Below are 13,546 nucleotides of genomic sequence, written 5' to 3'. Positions count from 1 at the left end.
AATATTTAAAATCTGGAATACTATAATTTAGCATTTTTAATAAGTAGTAGTAGGTATATAAATTCTATATAAGCTAAAGAAATGTAATCTTTCTATTTTATAATTTTTGAGTTGAAATAATTATAAAATTGTTACTTTTTCAGCGCTTTATTTTACAGAATTATGAAACTACAAAATTTTTGATTAAAAAAATTTTGATTTCTAGAATGTCTAGAAACTCAAAGTGCAATTTAGCCAAAGCCCAAGCAACATCGTGTATTTTTGCATATTTTGTGCACACCTATTCTATCACACTGATTACCTTTCCTCATGTTCCCATTGGTACTTTCGCCGCCTGCTTTAAATACAACAAATCAATTTTTCCGCTTTGAATTTTAAACAAATGCAAATTCTCTTATCGCTCGTTTTTATTTTTACCGTTTCAAAATCACGTCAACTTAAACCCTCCCCTCACCTGGAATAATCCGGTTTGTTCCTCGGCCTACTATTATAGAAAAGTGGATCAAAATCCGAACCGCCGTCTTGGTATTTCCCCCACTCCTCGTTTCCAGGCGAGTACCTCTGCAACAAACCAATCAGAACTCTCCAATACATGGTACCAACCCACCTGGTGTCTCCGATGCGACCCAGGACTGAGATGGTGCTGATGGGTCATGGGTTGGGGCAGATGGTGGTGACCCGGCCCATCATCCCTCTCATACGAGTTCTCTCGGGAGGTCTCCAGTGACCTTTGAGGGGTGTGGATCTGGTGGGCGGCCGACCTGAACTGGGAAGCCGAAGAGTTGGCGTGTTGACCCACGGGGTAGTTCAGGTCAGAGGTATAATCGCTATCTTCCGAATACCCCGCTGAAATTTCATTGTCAAAGTGATTATTCGCTGAAAAAGGAGGAGCTAGTTGGACACTTGCTGAAAAACTCCTAAACTATTTTATAAAGTTGACAGTGAGTGGTTTTCAGACGTTTACGTTTCAGTTTTTACACGATCTTAATTAAACCAAGCTTAGATAAAGGATTCGTTCTGCTTTTTGCGCGAAATTTAATGAAAAGTTTAATTAAATTACGTCAAGCTCTAACTAAATCAATTTTTTACTAAATATACAGAGCGTTACTCATTGCAAAACAAAAAAAAGCTAAATATACCATCCTACAACGATCTTTGACTCATAAAAAAAATTCACACTTTTTGAAATATTTTTAGTACTTTGAGTATTATTTTTCTTTTTCATTTTTTTTGTTTTTTTTCTACTTTTTGGGTTATACTTAATTTATTTTGTATTGTCGACAAAATATGATATTGTGAGGTCTGGAAGGAAGCGAGCGGCAAAGCCGCAAACCCCTTTCAAATATTGATAAAATCTGATAGTGTGAGTTCTAGAAGGGAGCGAGCGGCAAAGCCGCGAGAGCCCTAAAATTTTGGTTTTCAACACAACATTTTCTTCACTTTCAAGTTGTTTTTTATAATTTTTGGGTTAAACTTAATTTTATTTTTTCCCACTTACTGTATTGTATTAACATTTATTTTTGAGCAGAATTAAATTCTTCTTTATGTAAAAAAGAAAAAACGGTCTTTTACTTAAAACTATTGAGTTATAAATTGAATTTTCGGGGTTTCTTAATGACTTTTTTAATAATAAACACACCAAAAAAGAGTCTAACTGTCCTCTTTCATATACCTCTAGGTATAGAGAAGTTTAATAAAAACCCTCTCACAATTAATTGGGTAATCCAAAAACGTAATGAAAAACTTTTATTTTTTGAAACTGACTTCCGGCTAACCGGAAGTGGCGCCATCTTCAAAATATTTTCATTGTGCAGGACTATAACGATCTTTGGCTCATAAAAAATTTCACACAGTTTTTGAGTTTTTTTAATACTTTGAGTTTTAGTTTTATCTTTAACTTTTTGTTTTTCTACTTTTTTGATTATACTTAATTTTCTTTTTTTGTATTTCGACAAAATCTGATAGTGTGAGGTCTAGAAGGAAGCAAGCAGCAAAGCCGTGATCCCCCTTTAAATGTTGAGAAAATCTGATAATGAAAGTTCTAGACGGGGGCGAGCGGCAAAGCCGCGACACCCTATATTTATACTTTTTACACAACATTTTCTAATCCGAGAAAGTTTGATATCGGTTTCTATAATCCATTCACGCTGCTGTTGCCGCTAAGCCATAAACCGTACGTACCCCTTGTAAATCTTCATAATCACCTTCAAACCGAACGCTCGTGCCTGTTTCTTTTGTTGTGAAAATCGAGGGTTTTCGGTACCTACTCAATATGCCTATTCTTGTTTTTCCATGTCACTGTATGTTGTCGGAGTAAGAGGAAATTTTTTTTTATAAAATAAAATAATAAAAACACGATACATACGGCTAATAATAATTATGTATGAGAATATTTTTCGCATGAAGAAGTGTCGTCACCCAACCCAAATCGAGGGCGAAATGTTTTGGGTGCACTGGTACCTGTCACGCTCGGCTTCCTTATATTGCTTAGCGGCAACAGCCTCGTGAATGGATTATAGTTGATTTTTTTTACTTTTTGGGTTATAATTAATTTTCTTTTTTCCCACTTAATGTATTGTATTTACATTTTTGAAAACCATAAGAAATATTAATACAAATGAAGCAAAATTAAATTCTTTTTCATCTAAAAAAAAATCGATCTTTTACTTAAAACAATTAAGTTATGAATTGAAGTTTCCCAAAGGTAACTTTAAATTTTTGGGGTTTGTTAATAACTTTTTTAATAATAAACACAAAAAAAAGTGTAACTTTTCTTTTTCATAAGCCCAAAAACGATTTCTAAATAATCAAAAATGGAAGAATTAATAATTTTTGAAAAACATTTTTCAAAAAGTTTAAATATTTCAAAAACGGTTAAACTTAGGCATAAAAAAGTCTAATAAAAACCCCCTCATCAAAAATACTTGGGTCATCCAAAAACGCAATAAAAAACATAGCTTTCTATTTAAAATAACAAAGTTGAAATCCATTTCCGGTTAATCGAAAGTGGCGCAATCTTAACAATATTTTCATTGTGCAGGACTTAACCGATTATGGCAACATGCAAATTTTTAGATAAATATAATTTTCAAAACTCTCATTCTTCTAATGTAATGTTTAGCCGGCCGGAACATCCTGTATATAGAGTGCAGGCGCTTGACTTAAAATTACGTTAGCAACACTGAATAATATAATAAACAGTCATATCTAAGTCCCAATAATAAATTTATAATTCCATTTTTGCTAAAGTCGCAATTATCGCAATTATCTTTCCATTTCGGCCTTTAAAACATTTATCAAATTTAAATAATTACTTAAATGGCTTTCTGCCATTGTTATTTCAACAATGCTGAAACCAGTTTTCAGACGTGTAAATTTTCTTTTCCTTTTGATCGGATTTAGAGATTCGTCTCGAGGATTGTGAAAAAGCTTCCAATGAAAAAAAAATCTTTTTATATCAGTTTCTGTTACAAAAAAACACAAATTTAGAGTTTTAGAAATGTTAGTAAAAAGTAAATTTCAAAAATTGTGAGCATTCTAAGTCTTAATTTGACAATTTTGGGTTTAATTGTGACAAAAGTGGGATTATAGAACGAGGGTGGTAATAGAGGTGAGTAATGAGACACTTTCTAACATTCGTAAAAGTTAAAAATGTTAAAATTACATAGACGTTTGTGGATAAAATAAATTTGAAATGATTTTTTAGTTTAGAAATTTCTAGTTTAAAAATGGAAAAACGCCAAGAACTTCTACGGTTGGGCAATGTCACAAAATCTCAGCCTTCAGGAGTAAAACTCCTAAATGCGTAATTCGCTTTTGAAATTGATAAATAATTTCGTTGAAGATAAATCGTTCAAATCAAGAAAAATGTTGCACAAATTTATTCCGCCATTATTTTTTCAACAAAGAAAACCTACAATGCCTTTGCATTTTCAGACCCTTTTCGTCGATAATGACTATTCGAATATTTGCATTTCCTCGACTATTGTATTCGCGTATGTGGGCATCCATCAATGTCGACCTTCCATTATTAACAATGTTAGAAATATAGTTTGACGGTAATTAAACGAATTTGTCACATTAATTGAGCCTAAATTAAAAAAAAAAACTCAAGTGAAATGGCGCTAACTAATTAGTTAGGAACAGGTGTAGATTAATTAACTAGTTGGATAGCATTTTAAAATTAATGTTTTAAAAAAATAGTGTCAAAAATATTTGATACGCTACTGTTTGACACAGAAAAGTTGGTAAAAAAATTGAAGTTTTTGCCAAAATCCTGCAACTAAAGACACTACAAAAGGTTATTTAAGTAAACTAAGAAAAATTTTGAAGGTAATAAAAGAAAAATGAAGAAAATCGCTGTTTTATTATCAAATTCCATTAACGTAACATATGGGGAAAAAAAGGTACAAATAGCCAACATTAACAAAATACATGAAAAAATCCGGTTTTTGTTGATGTTTTGAAAATTTGATTTTTTTTGTAATAAACATCTTTTTGTTAACAATCTATGATTTTACGGTTTTAAAGTGTGATTACAATATTTCGGCCAAATTTCCTTATTTTATTTTAGTTTTCGACTTTCGTTCAAAATTTTTAGTCTTTAAATCGTGAAGTCGTGAATTTTAAAATGTAAAACATCGCCTGCACAAATTCTAATTTTTTTGTCATTTTAACTCAAAATTTATGCATTTTAGAAATTGTAGATGATATAAATTTCAAATTTATATTCTCAGGTTTTAAAATTCTAGAAATATTAAAAAAATGAATAGTTGAACTTAAATACAGTAACACCTCTCAACAACGGACACCGATGAGGAATCTTAAATTGTCCATTGTGGAGAGGTGTCCCTTAATGGGAGGTGTGCAAAATTAATAAATAAATGTAAAAACTTTTTATTTCAAAATATAAAATAAAAGAACAAAAATACAAAAATTGAGAAATTAAAAGCATTACAAAAAATTAGAGAAAAACATTTTTATTAAAAAAAAATCGTTAATTTTTGTTAATTTAATTAACAAGTTTTTCTTGGGGTTATTCTGTATTCTGCAGTTCATTAATGTAAGCATTGAATCTTATATAAAAGTTCATTTATAAAACAGTTTACATTTACTGATATAATTTAGAAAAAAATTATATTACTTATTATTGAAGTGGGTAAGTAGGTGGTAATGCAACAAAAACACTTAGTTGTACATTGCTGGTTGCATTTTTGAAGACCAAATGGAAGCTTCATTTTATTTTACAAATTCCATGGTCGTAACGTGAGATTGGCACCAGTGGCGGAGTGTTTTTGTTCGTACCTCTTTTAGAGTAAACTTTAGTACCTGTTTTAGAGTAAACCTCTCTCTCGGTCTGTCCGTTGCAGGAGGTAAATTTATATGATATTTATGGTGAATGGGGAAAATTTCACTGTCCGCGTCCGCTAATCAGAGAGTCCGTAATAGAGAGTATTTTTTACATTACATTCCCTATGTATTAATTACGTTCCTACAAAAATGTTCGTTATCAAGAGGTGTCCGCTATCTAGAGGTGTCCGTTACGAGAGGTTTTACTGTAGTAGGTTGAAAATGTTATTAATTAGAATTTTAAAAATTGGCATTTTAGAATTCTGTAGTTTTAGAAATGTAATATTTCCATTCTATTATTTTTGGAAACCTATAAGTTTACATTAGAAGATTTTAATTTTTTAATTTAATTTTTAATTTCATACTAACAACTCAAAAATATGAATTATATAAATTTTGGATTATAGAAGTTTTCTGTTTTTAGTCTCAGAAAGCAAGATTTTAAAAGTTTAGAAGTATTTAAAATCTAAAGAAGTAGAATTTAACATTTTAAATAATTTAATAAGTATATAAATTCTAAATAGACTTTAGAAATGTAATTACTTTATTTTACTATTTTTGATTTTTTAAGTTTTGATGAGTTTAGAAAGTGCAGTTTTTGGAGATTTTTATGAAACTACAAAATTTTTGAATAAACAAATTTTGATTTTTAGTTAATAATTAGTTAGCAACAGTTTTAGACTAATTAACTAATTAATAACCTAATTAATAACGTTTTAAAATTAATGTTTTAAAAAATAGAGCCCAAAATATTTGATACGCCAATGTTTTATACCAAAAATTTGGTAAAAAGATCGATGTTTTTGCCAAAATCCTGCAATTTGAGACACTACAAAACGTTATTTAAGCAAATTAAGAAAAATTTTAAAAGAAAAGAAAATAAAAATTAAGAAAATCGCTGTTTTAGTATCAAATTCCATAGGCGTAACATATGATAAAAAAAACCGAATAGCCAACATTAAAAAATACATGAAACAATCATGTTTTTGTTGATGTTTTGACAATTTGATTTCTTAGTGTTAATCATATTTTTGTTAACTTTCTATGATTTTACGGTTTTAAAGTGGTGTCACGTGTCTATAATATTTTGGCCAATTTTCTCTATTTTATTTTAGTTTTTTACTTTTGTTTAAAATTAAAAATGTACATTTGATTGCCTCAGTTTACAGTTTACAGTTACTGATACGCCACTGTTTCCCACAAAAATATGGTGTAAAACATTAAAATTTTTCTCAAAATCCAGCAATCCGACTTAATACAAAACAAAAAAATAAAAAAAAACGAAAAAAATTCAAGAAAGTTACTGTTTAATAGTCAAATTCCATAGACGTAACATGTGGCAAAACAGGGGCAAATCACCAACATAAAAAAATACGTTTAAAAAATCCGATTTTTGTAGATGTTTTAAAAATTTGATTTTTTAGTAATAAACATATATTTGTTAAATTTCTATTATTTTAGGGTTTTAAAGTGGTGTCACGTGACTACAATATTTTGGCCAATTTTTCTTTCTTTATTTTTCTTTCTTTATTTTTCTTTTTTTACTTTTGTTTAAAATTTAAATTAAATTTTTACAATTGTTCGCCCCCATCAAACAATTACTGATACGACACTGTTTTCCACAAAAAATATGGTGTAAAACATTAACGTTTATGTCAAAATCCGGCAACCCGACTTAATACAAAACGTTATTTGAACAAATTACAACAAATTTAGAGAAAAAAAACGAGAAAAAAACAAGAAATTTACAGTTTGATTGTCAAATTCCATAGACGTAACATGTGGCAAAACAAGGACAAATAGTAAACATTAAAAAAATACATGAGTACTATTAAACGTGTTTTTGTTTATTTTCGATAATAATAAGGCAAAACTACAGTGTTTTCGTGACTAAAATTTACAGTGTTTTCGTCAATTTCACATATTTTATTTTGATTGGTTTACACTTTTTTATATCTTGTAAGGAGAGGTGAAGCTAAATGTTGTAAGAATGAGAACGCAGTGAGTTGCAAACCAAGGCGAAGCCGAGGAATCTAGTCACTAAAAACTTTTATTACTTTTTGTAAAATTTATGTAAAATTTGCAGTCCAAGGCAAATCCGAGTTATTAAAGTCAAAGTTTCCTCAAATTCATTTTAAATTTTCGACTTTTGTTAAATAAAATAAAAATTCATGTTTTGTTTAACCAAGTATGTATTTATATTTGTAAAACAACACAAATGGTAATATCTATTATCATTTCAGTGTCTGAATAATACAAATCGCTTGTTTACAGATCCATGAAACTAGCCATTTTTATGTAATACATATTTGAGTAGTAAACGGTGTTTATAGTATGTTTTTTCTCATCAATAATTCAGAAAAAACCCGAATCGATACTCACATTGTCCGAAATATTGCATTTGCCTCCTCGCCTGCTCCATTCTCGCTTCCTGATCCATGATATTGTTGAGCATTTCGAGTTTCCTTTGCAAGTCTGAAGCTTCGATATTTTCCGGATCTGTAACACCACTAGTGTTTATTTTTGGACGAAAAAAAGAAGAAAAAAATCCTCAGTGTGAGAGAAGAAATTGAAGAAGCAGCGCTGCATAGGTGTCAAGCACCGAAAGACAACATGCAATAATAGTGACCGGAGCGAAAAATAGTGAAGATTGGTACGGGTTACCTATGGAAGCATACGGTTTGGTAGAATCGTTCCGGCACAAGGTGGAGCCACGTAAGATGCTCCGCCAACCGGTCGGGGGGTCGCAGCGGCCTGTACACCACCCAATATGCAATGCTAAGGCATGACACTACCTCACAGGGCATAGCACGCCCCTCAGACAACAAAAAAATCATTCCTAAAAAAATTTCAATCCTACCGACTGCATCAATCATACAAAATATTTTGTTATCTGAGTGACGTGTAGCCAGGGAAAGCTACTATATACCCTCTACTAGCCTAGCTACCTAATATTGAATCACTCGGTATAAGGAAGAAGACTAAGCAATACAAATTGACCTTTTAAGTTAACTATTGATCAAAAGTTGACATTTTACGTTTGTTTGAATTAGAGTTGGGTTACTTACCGAAAGGAAGCTCGAAACGACAGTCGACCAGTAGGGAATGTCCCGTTGGGTTCTTGGTACCCACCACTTCCCCATCTCGCATCACCAATTCGGCTTCCAGGGATAACCATTGGCCGTTCCCTTCCTGAAATGACGTGCTTCTAAATAGCTACGACTTAACTACGGTCTAAAGTGGGATTTTGAAGGGAGTAATTGGTTTTAGAAAGGGTTGAGGTATCAAAACACGAGTAAATAGAAGATTAAGAGTCCAAAACAGCAAAAACATGCAACAGAATTCATAATTTAGAGTCTTAAATTTCAGTGTTATAGATAATTTTCTTTCTATAAACTCCGAAACTGGCATTGAAAGTATTACAAATTGAAGATTTAAGCTCAATCGTGATTAAAAACCGGCTTTATTTCCTCAAATTGAACAACTTTGGAAGTTTATCTAAACATCTGCCACTTAACCCGGTTTAAATCCGGATTTGAGTGAAACTAATTGCTTTGGTGGAAATATTCAAAACACGAGTAAAGCTGAAAAACGTAAATCCGGCCTTAAGATCGGGTCAATGCGCTTTATGTTGGATCGAATCAAGGATTGCATGCAAAATTTTCAACAAAACATGCGATATTTTGGTTTGAAGCAACAATTTCACATTGTACGTACTGGAAACGGGAGAAAAGTGATGACAGATGTAAAATTATTGGATGTTTGATTAGAAATGGAGACAATTTCTGGTAGAAACTAACCTCGTTTGAATACTGCACTGTTTGGAGGGGTATCCAGTGGTAGCCCATGGCCCTGTCCCAAATCATCCCTTTGCTCCATACCTCGATTAATAGTCCAGTGTTCAAGTCGTTTGTTTCGCTAAAATTTCAATCAATTTTGATCAAAAATCGCTACGAGGGGACTTACAAGAGAAAGTCCTGTTCCCAGCATGGTGTCGCTCCTTTGACGGTCACTGTGGTCGATTTGACGTTTTGTAGTTTGAGTGTGACGTAAGTGTTGAATTGAGACGCTGAAAAGTGGACATTTCTCAATTAGGTCAAAGCTTTGCAACTGAAAATGGGGCAATGAGTGAAGGATTTTGTTAGTTTTTTTGCTTTTTTACTAGCTTTCTGACATAAAAACCACATTTGCAATCAAAAAACAGACTTTTTTCTTTATTTTAATTTCTACGTTTTAAATTTCTACAATTTGCAATTGACTGAAAAGTAAAAATTTCGCAATTAGGTCAAAGTCTAGACTCTGAAGCGACTCATTTTAACCTACAAAAAATACAAGACAAAATAAATTAAAATGCTGAAAAGTAGACATTTTGTCATTAGATCTCAGCTTTGCAACTAAAAATCTCTACGGTGAGGAATGACTAAAGCTTTACCGTCTACAAAAAAAGCTTTTTTGGTAATTTCTTGCTTTTTTGAGAGTTGTCTGACGCAAAAAACTTGTTAGCACTAAAAAACTATTTTTTTCTCTACTTTAAGTTTCTATGTTTTGAATTTCTAAAATTTGCAATTCGTTGAAATGTAAAAATTTCGCAATTAGGTCAAAGTCCAGACTGTGAGATGACCCATTTTCACTTATGAGAAGCACAAAACAAGATAATCATACATTACAGACCTGACATTATTACTTTGTATAGAAGTTGCCAATTTATAGCCTTGTTATTGCAGAAAACGCAAGAAGTGAAAAATGCAAAAATTTCTATGGGGGGATTATGACAATCCTTTTGATCGATTTGGCGTCTTGTAGTTTAATTTAAATCTGATGTGAATGTTAACTGAAACGCTGAAAAGTAGATATTTCGTTATTGGATCAAAGTTTTGAAACTGAAAATCTCTACGGTGAAGTACTGCCGTCAACAAAAAAGCTTCTTGTTATTCTTTTGCTTTTTTACCCGTTTTCTGACTTAAAAAACTTATTTGCAATTAAAAAAAACTCTTTTTTGTTTATTTTAATTTCTACAGTTTAAATTTCTAAAATCTGCAATTTGCTAAAATGTAAAAATTTTGCAATTAGGTCAAAGTCTAGACTCTGAAGCGACTCATGTTAACATACAAGAAATACAAAACAAAATAAATTTAAGATAAAAAGCAGACATTTCGTCATTAGGTCAAAGCTTTGCCACTAAAAATCTTTACAGTGGGGCAAAATGACTGAATCATTGCTCTCGACAAAAGTCAATTTTCTGACTTAAAAAACTCATTTTCAATCAAAGAAAACTAGAATTGTTCTTTACTTTAAGTTTCTACGTTTTGATTTTTTAAAATCTGCAGTTCGATAAAAAATAAAAATTTCGCAATTAGGTCAAAGTCTAGACCCTGAGACTTCACTTATAAGAAGCACAAAACAAGATAATCATACATCACGGACCTGAAATTATTACTTTGTTTAGAAGTTGCTACTTTTTAGCCTGGTTATTGCAGAAAACGTAAAAATTGAAAAAAGCAAAAGTTCTTATGGATGGATTATGACGGTCATTTTGGTCGATTTGACATTTTGTAGTTTAAGTCTGACGTGAGAGTTAAACTGAAACTCTGAAAAGTCGACAATTCATCATTAGATCGAAGCTTTGGAACTAAAAATCTCTACGGTGTGGCAATGGCTGAAGCTTTGCTGTCAACAAAAAAATTTTTTGTTATTTTTTTTTGCTTTTTTACCAGTTTAAAAAAGTCATTTGCCATCAAAAAACAGACTTTTTTCTTAATTTTAATTCCTACGTTTTGATTTTCTAAAATCTGCAATTCGCTGAAATGTAAAAATTTTGCAATTAGGTCAAAGTCTAGACTCTAAAGCGATTCGTTTTAATCTACAAGAAACACAAAACAAAATAATTTAAGATTTAAATAAACATAAAACATAAACATTTCGTCATTAGGTCAAAGCTTTGCCACTAAAAATCTCTACGGTGGGGCAATGACTAAAACATTGCGGCCGACCAAAAAAAATGTTTTGCTAATTTTTTGCGGTTTTGTCAGTTTTCTGACATGGAGACTGATTTGCAATCAACAAATAACAAGATTTTTTTCTTCACTTTAAGTTTCTACTTTTTAAATTTCTAAAATCTACAATTCGCTTAAAAGTAAAAATTTCGCAATTAGGTCAAAGTTTCTACTCTTAGACGACTCATTTAGACATACAAAACCACAAATCGAGATAATCAAGAACCTGAAATTATTACTTGTTTTAGAAGTTGCCAGGTTTTAGCCTTGTAATTGCAGAAAACACAACAATTAATAAATAGCCAAGTCTCCACAAAAAGGCTATGTCAGAAATTATAAATTCGGAATTAAAACAGTCTCAATATGTCACACGCGGGTAATCCAGTGATTAATCTTGGATTTGGAGCCCCAAACAAATCATTTGCATTCGGCACAATTTACTCGTTTTCCTTTTTGTAATGATTTTTTCGTAGAGTTGCTTGCAACTTACCTTGTGCTCCAACGTAACGAGCTTTTTTTACTGAAACAAAAGAATATTTAAATTAGTATCGGAGTTTCTCAAAGATTGAAATTTATTCGGGGGTGAAACGAATTTTCGAATAAATAAGAGAGTCGAGGTGAATGATATTTACGCTCGGGTGGGTTTATAAGTAGAAAAAAGGATGAAAATAGTCGATATAATAAATTCAAGAGTTAAAATTATTTCTGGAGCTATTCGAAACTATAATTAAATTGGGGATCGATGAGATAAGTGTCATTCACTTGCTTCAATTAAAATAAACTTTTTGAAATCCTAAAATACAATATTTTAAAAATCTTTGTTTAAACAGCCAAATTATTGCTCTAATCCTACATCCTATTCCCCCCTAATCTACAAATTAATTATCTCCAATTCGGTTATCACAATAAACCAGCATTGTCGCTGATAAGATATACCCTTATCAGTCACGTTGCAATTTTTTTATTTTCCTCCCATTTCCACGTCCCGTGATCAAAATCCTCTTCATAAAATTGCGTCAAGCGGTCGAGATTCCCTCTGCAACGTGAAACTCTAATCCCTGACACAGGACACGGGATTAACCCGAAGCGAAACCACGTTTCTTTTCACCACGAAATTAATTAACCATCTACTTTATTGATTTTTTGTGTCTAAAGTTGCAAAGTTTAAGCTAGTTTCCTTAAACACTCAACGCGGGATTAAATCAGAGCAAGTTTTTTGAATAAATAGTCGAGTTTATTGAGAAAATGTTGGAACAGTGTTCATAGGAGAGAATTGGGAGGATGTTCACGTCAATCTGATAACATCTTCAGCGAGTTTCATCGACCCGAATCGCCATTCACCATTCATTTTACAACTGTGATCAACAGGATAAAGAGGGAATGAAGGGTTGAGTGCTGGACGTTGTCTTAAGAGATGAGGGAAAACGGTAAATTGGGGTTTATTTCGAGGGGCAATTTGTAAAAGTGCAAGAAACAAGCTTTTACGTGAATTTTTTGCTTATTTTTTAACTCAAAAGCTTCATTTGCGATCAAGATACTCTCTATATTACCTTTCTAATTTGAAATTCCAGAAATTTAATTTTTAAACACATTATTTTAACCCCAAAAACCTTGCAACATAAAATTTTCAATAAAATTGCAAATTTTAAAACGACATAATATTTAGGTAAGAAAATCGAAGTGTGAAGAACATTTTTGTAAAAAATCAACATTTTTCTAGAAACCTGCATTATATATAATTTGATATTTTACCAACTCAAGATTGAATATTTTAGCAACCTGGTGGTATTGTCAATAATTTCTAATTCTAAAATTTCTTTCAGAAAATATGTATTACTTCTTTAGATAAAAATCAACTTATTTTAAAGATCTAGACACGATATTTAATAAATTTTGAAATTGATTATTTTGACTTAAAATTTATTGGTTCTAGAATCTAGAATTGCAAAATCTTTAAGATAAAATTATTTTAGTTTTGCAAATTAGAAACTTTTCAGATTCTGTTTTTAAAACAATTCAAAAACTTATTTTAGCAATTTTAATTTTAAAATCTAACAACTTAAATTTTTTCTATAAATTTTTAGAAATTATAAACTTCGCAACCTTAAAAACAAAAATTTTATAACTTAATATCAGAAACTTGATGCAACAAACTCTAAAAGCCACAAATCAGGTTTATAAAATTACAAAAATGATTTGAAAAT

General features: G+C 31.1%; 1 protein-coding gene across 8 annotated transcripts in view; it reads right to left on the bottom strand.

The window, feature by feature from the left end:
• The window catches only part of LOC123010310 (protein unc-13 homolog B), a 90,796-nt gene that overhangs the window by 65,818 nt on the left and 11,432 nt on the right, over positions 1-13,546 (bottom strand). For 3 of the 8 annotated variants that reach the window (XM_044407096.1, XM_044407102.1, XM_044407103.1), the window contains exons 2-10: positions 11,833-11,862; positions 9,316-9,418; positions 9,150-9,267; positions 8,418-8,541; positions 8,014-8,103; positions 7,732-7,848; positions 608-876; positions 455-561; positions 302-337 (exon numbers count right to left, since the gene is read on the bottom strand). In XM_044407096.1, coding sequence (XP_044263031.1) covers positions 302-337; positions 455-561; positions 608-876; positions 7,732-7,848; positions 8,014-8,103; positions 8,418-8,541; positions 9,150-9,267; positions 9,316-9,418; positions 11,833-11,862 — 994 coding nt within the window. The remainder of the gene's footprint in view (positions 1-301; positions 338-454; positions 562-607; positions 877-7,731; positions 7,849-8,013; positions 8,104-8,417; positions 8,542-9,149; positions 9,268-9,315; positions 9,419-11,832; positions 11,863-13,546) is intronic. The other 5 variants (XM_044407097.1, XM_044407098.1, XM_044407099.1 and 2 more) reach the window with 5 other exon arrangements.

The sequence above is a fragment of the Tribolium madens genome, unplaced genomic scaffold (assembly GCF_015345945.1).
Source record: "Tribolium madens isolate multiple individuals breed KSU strain unplaced genomic scaffold, Tmad_KSU_1.1 Scaffold_7;HRSCAF=85;Tcas5.2_LG10, whole genome shotgun sequence".
NCBI classification, from domain to species: Eukaryota; Metazoa; Arthropoda; class Insecta; order Coleoptera; family Tenebrionidae; genus Tribolium; species Tribolium madens.
Note: the sequence above shows the minus strand (reverse complement) of the source record. Positions and strands in the feature narration are given on the sequence as shown.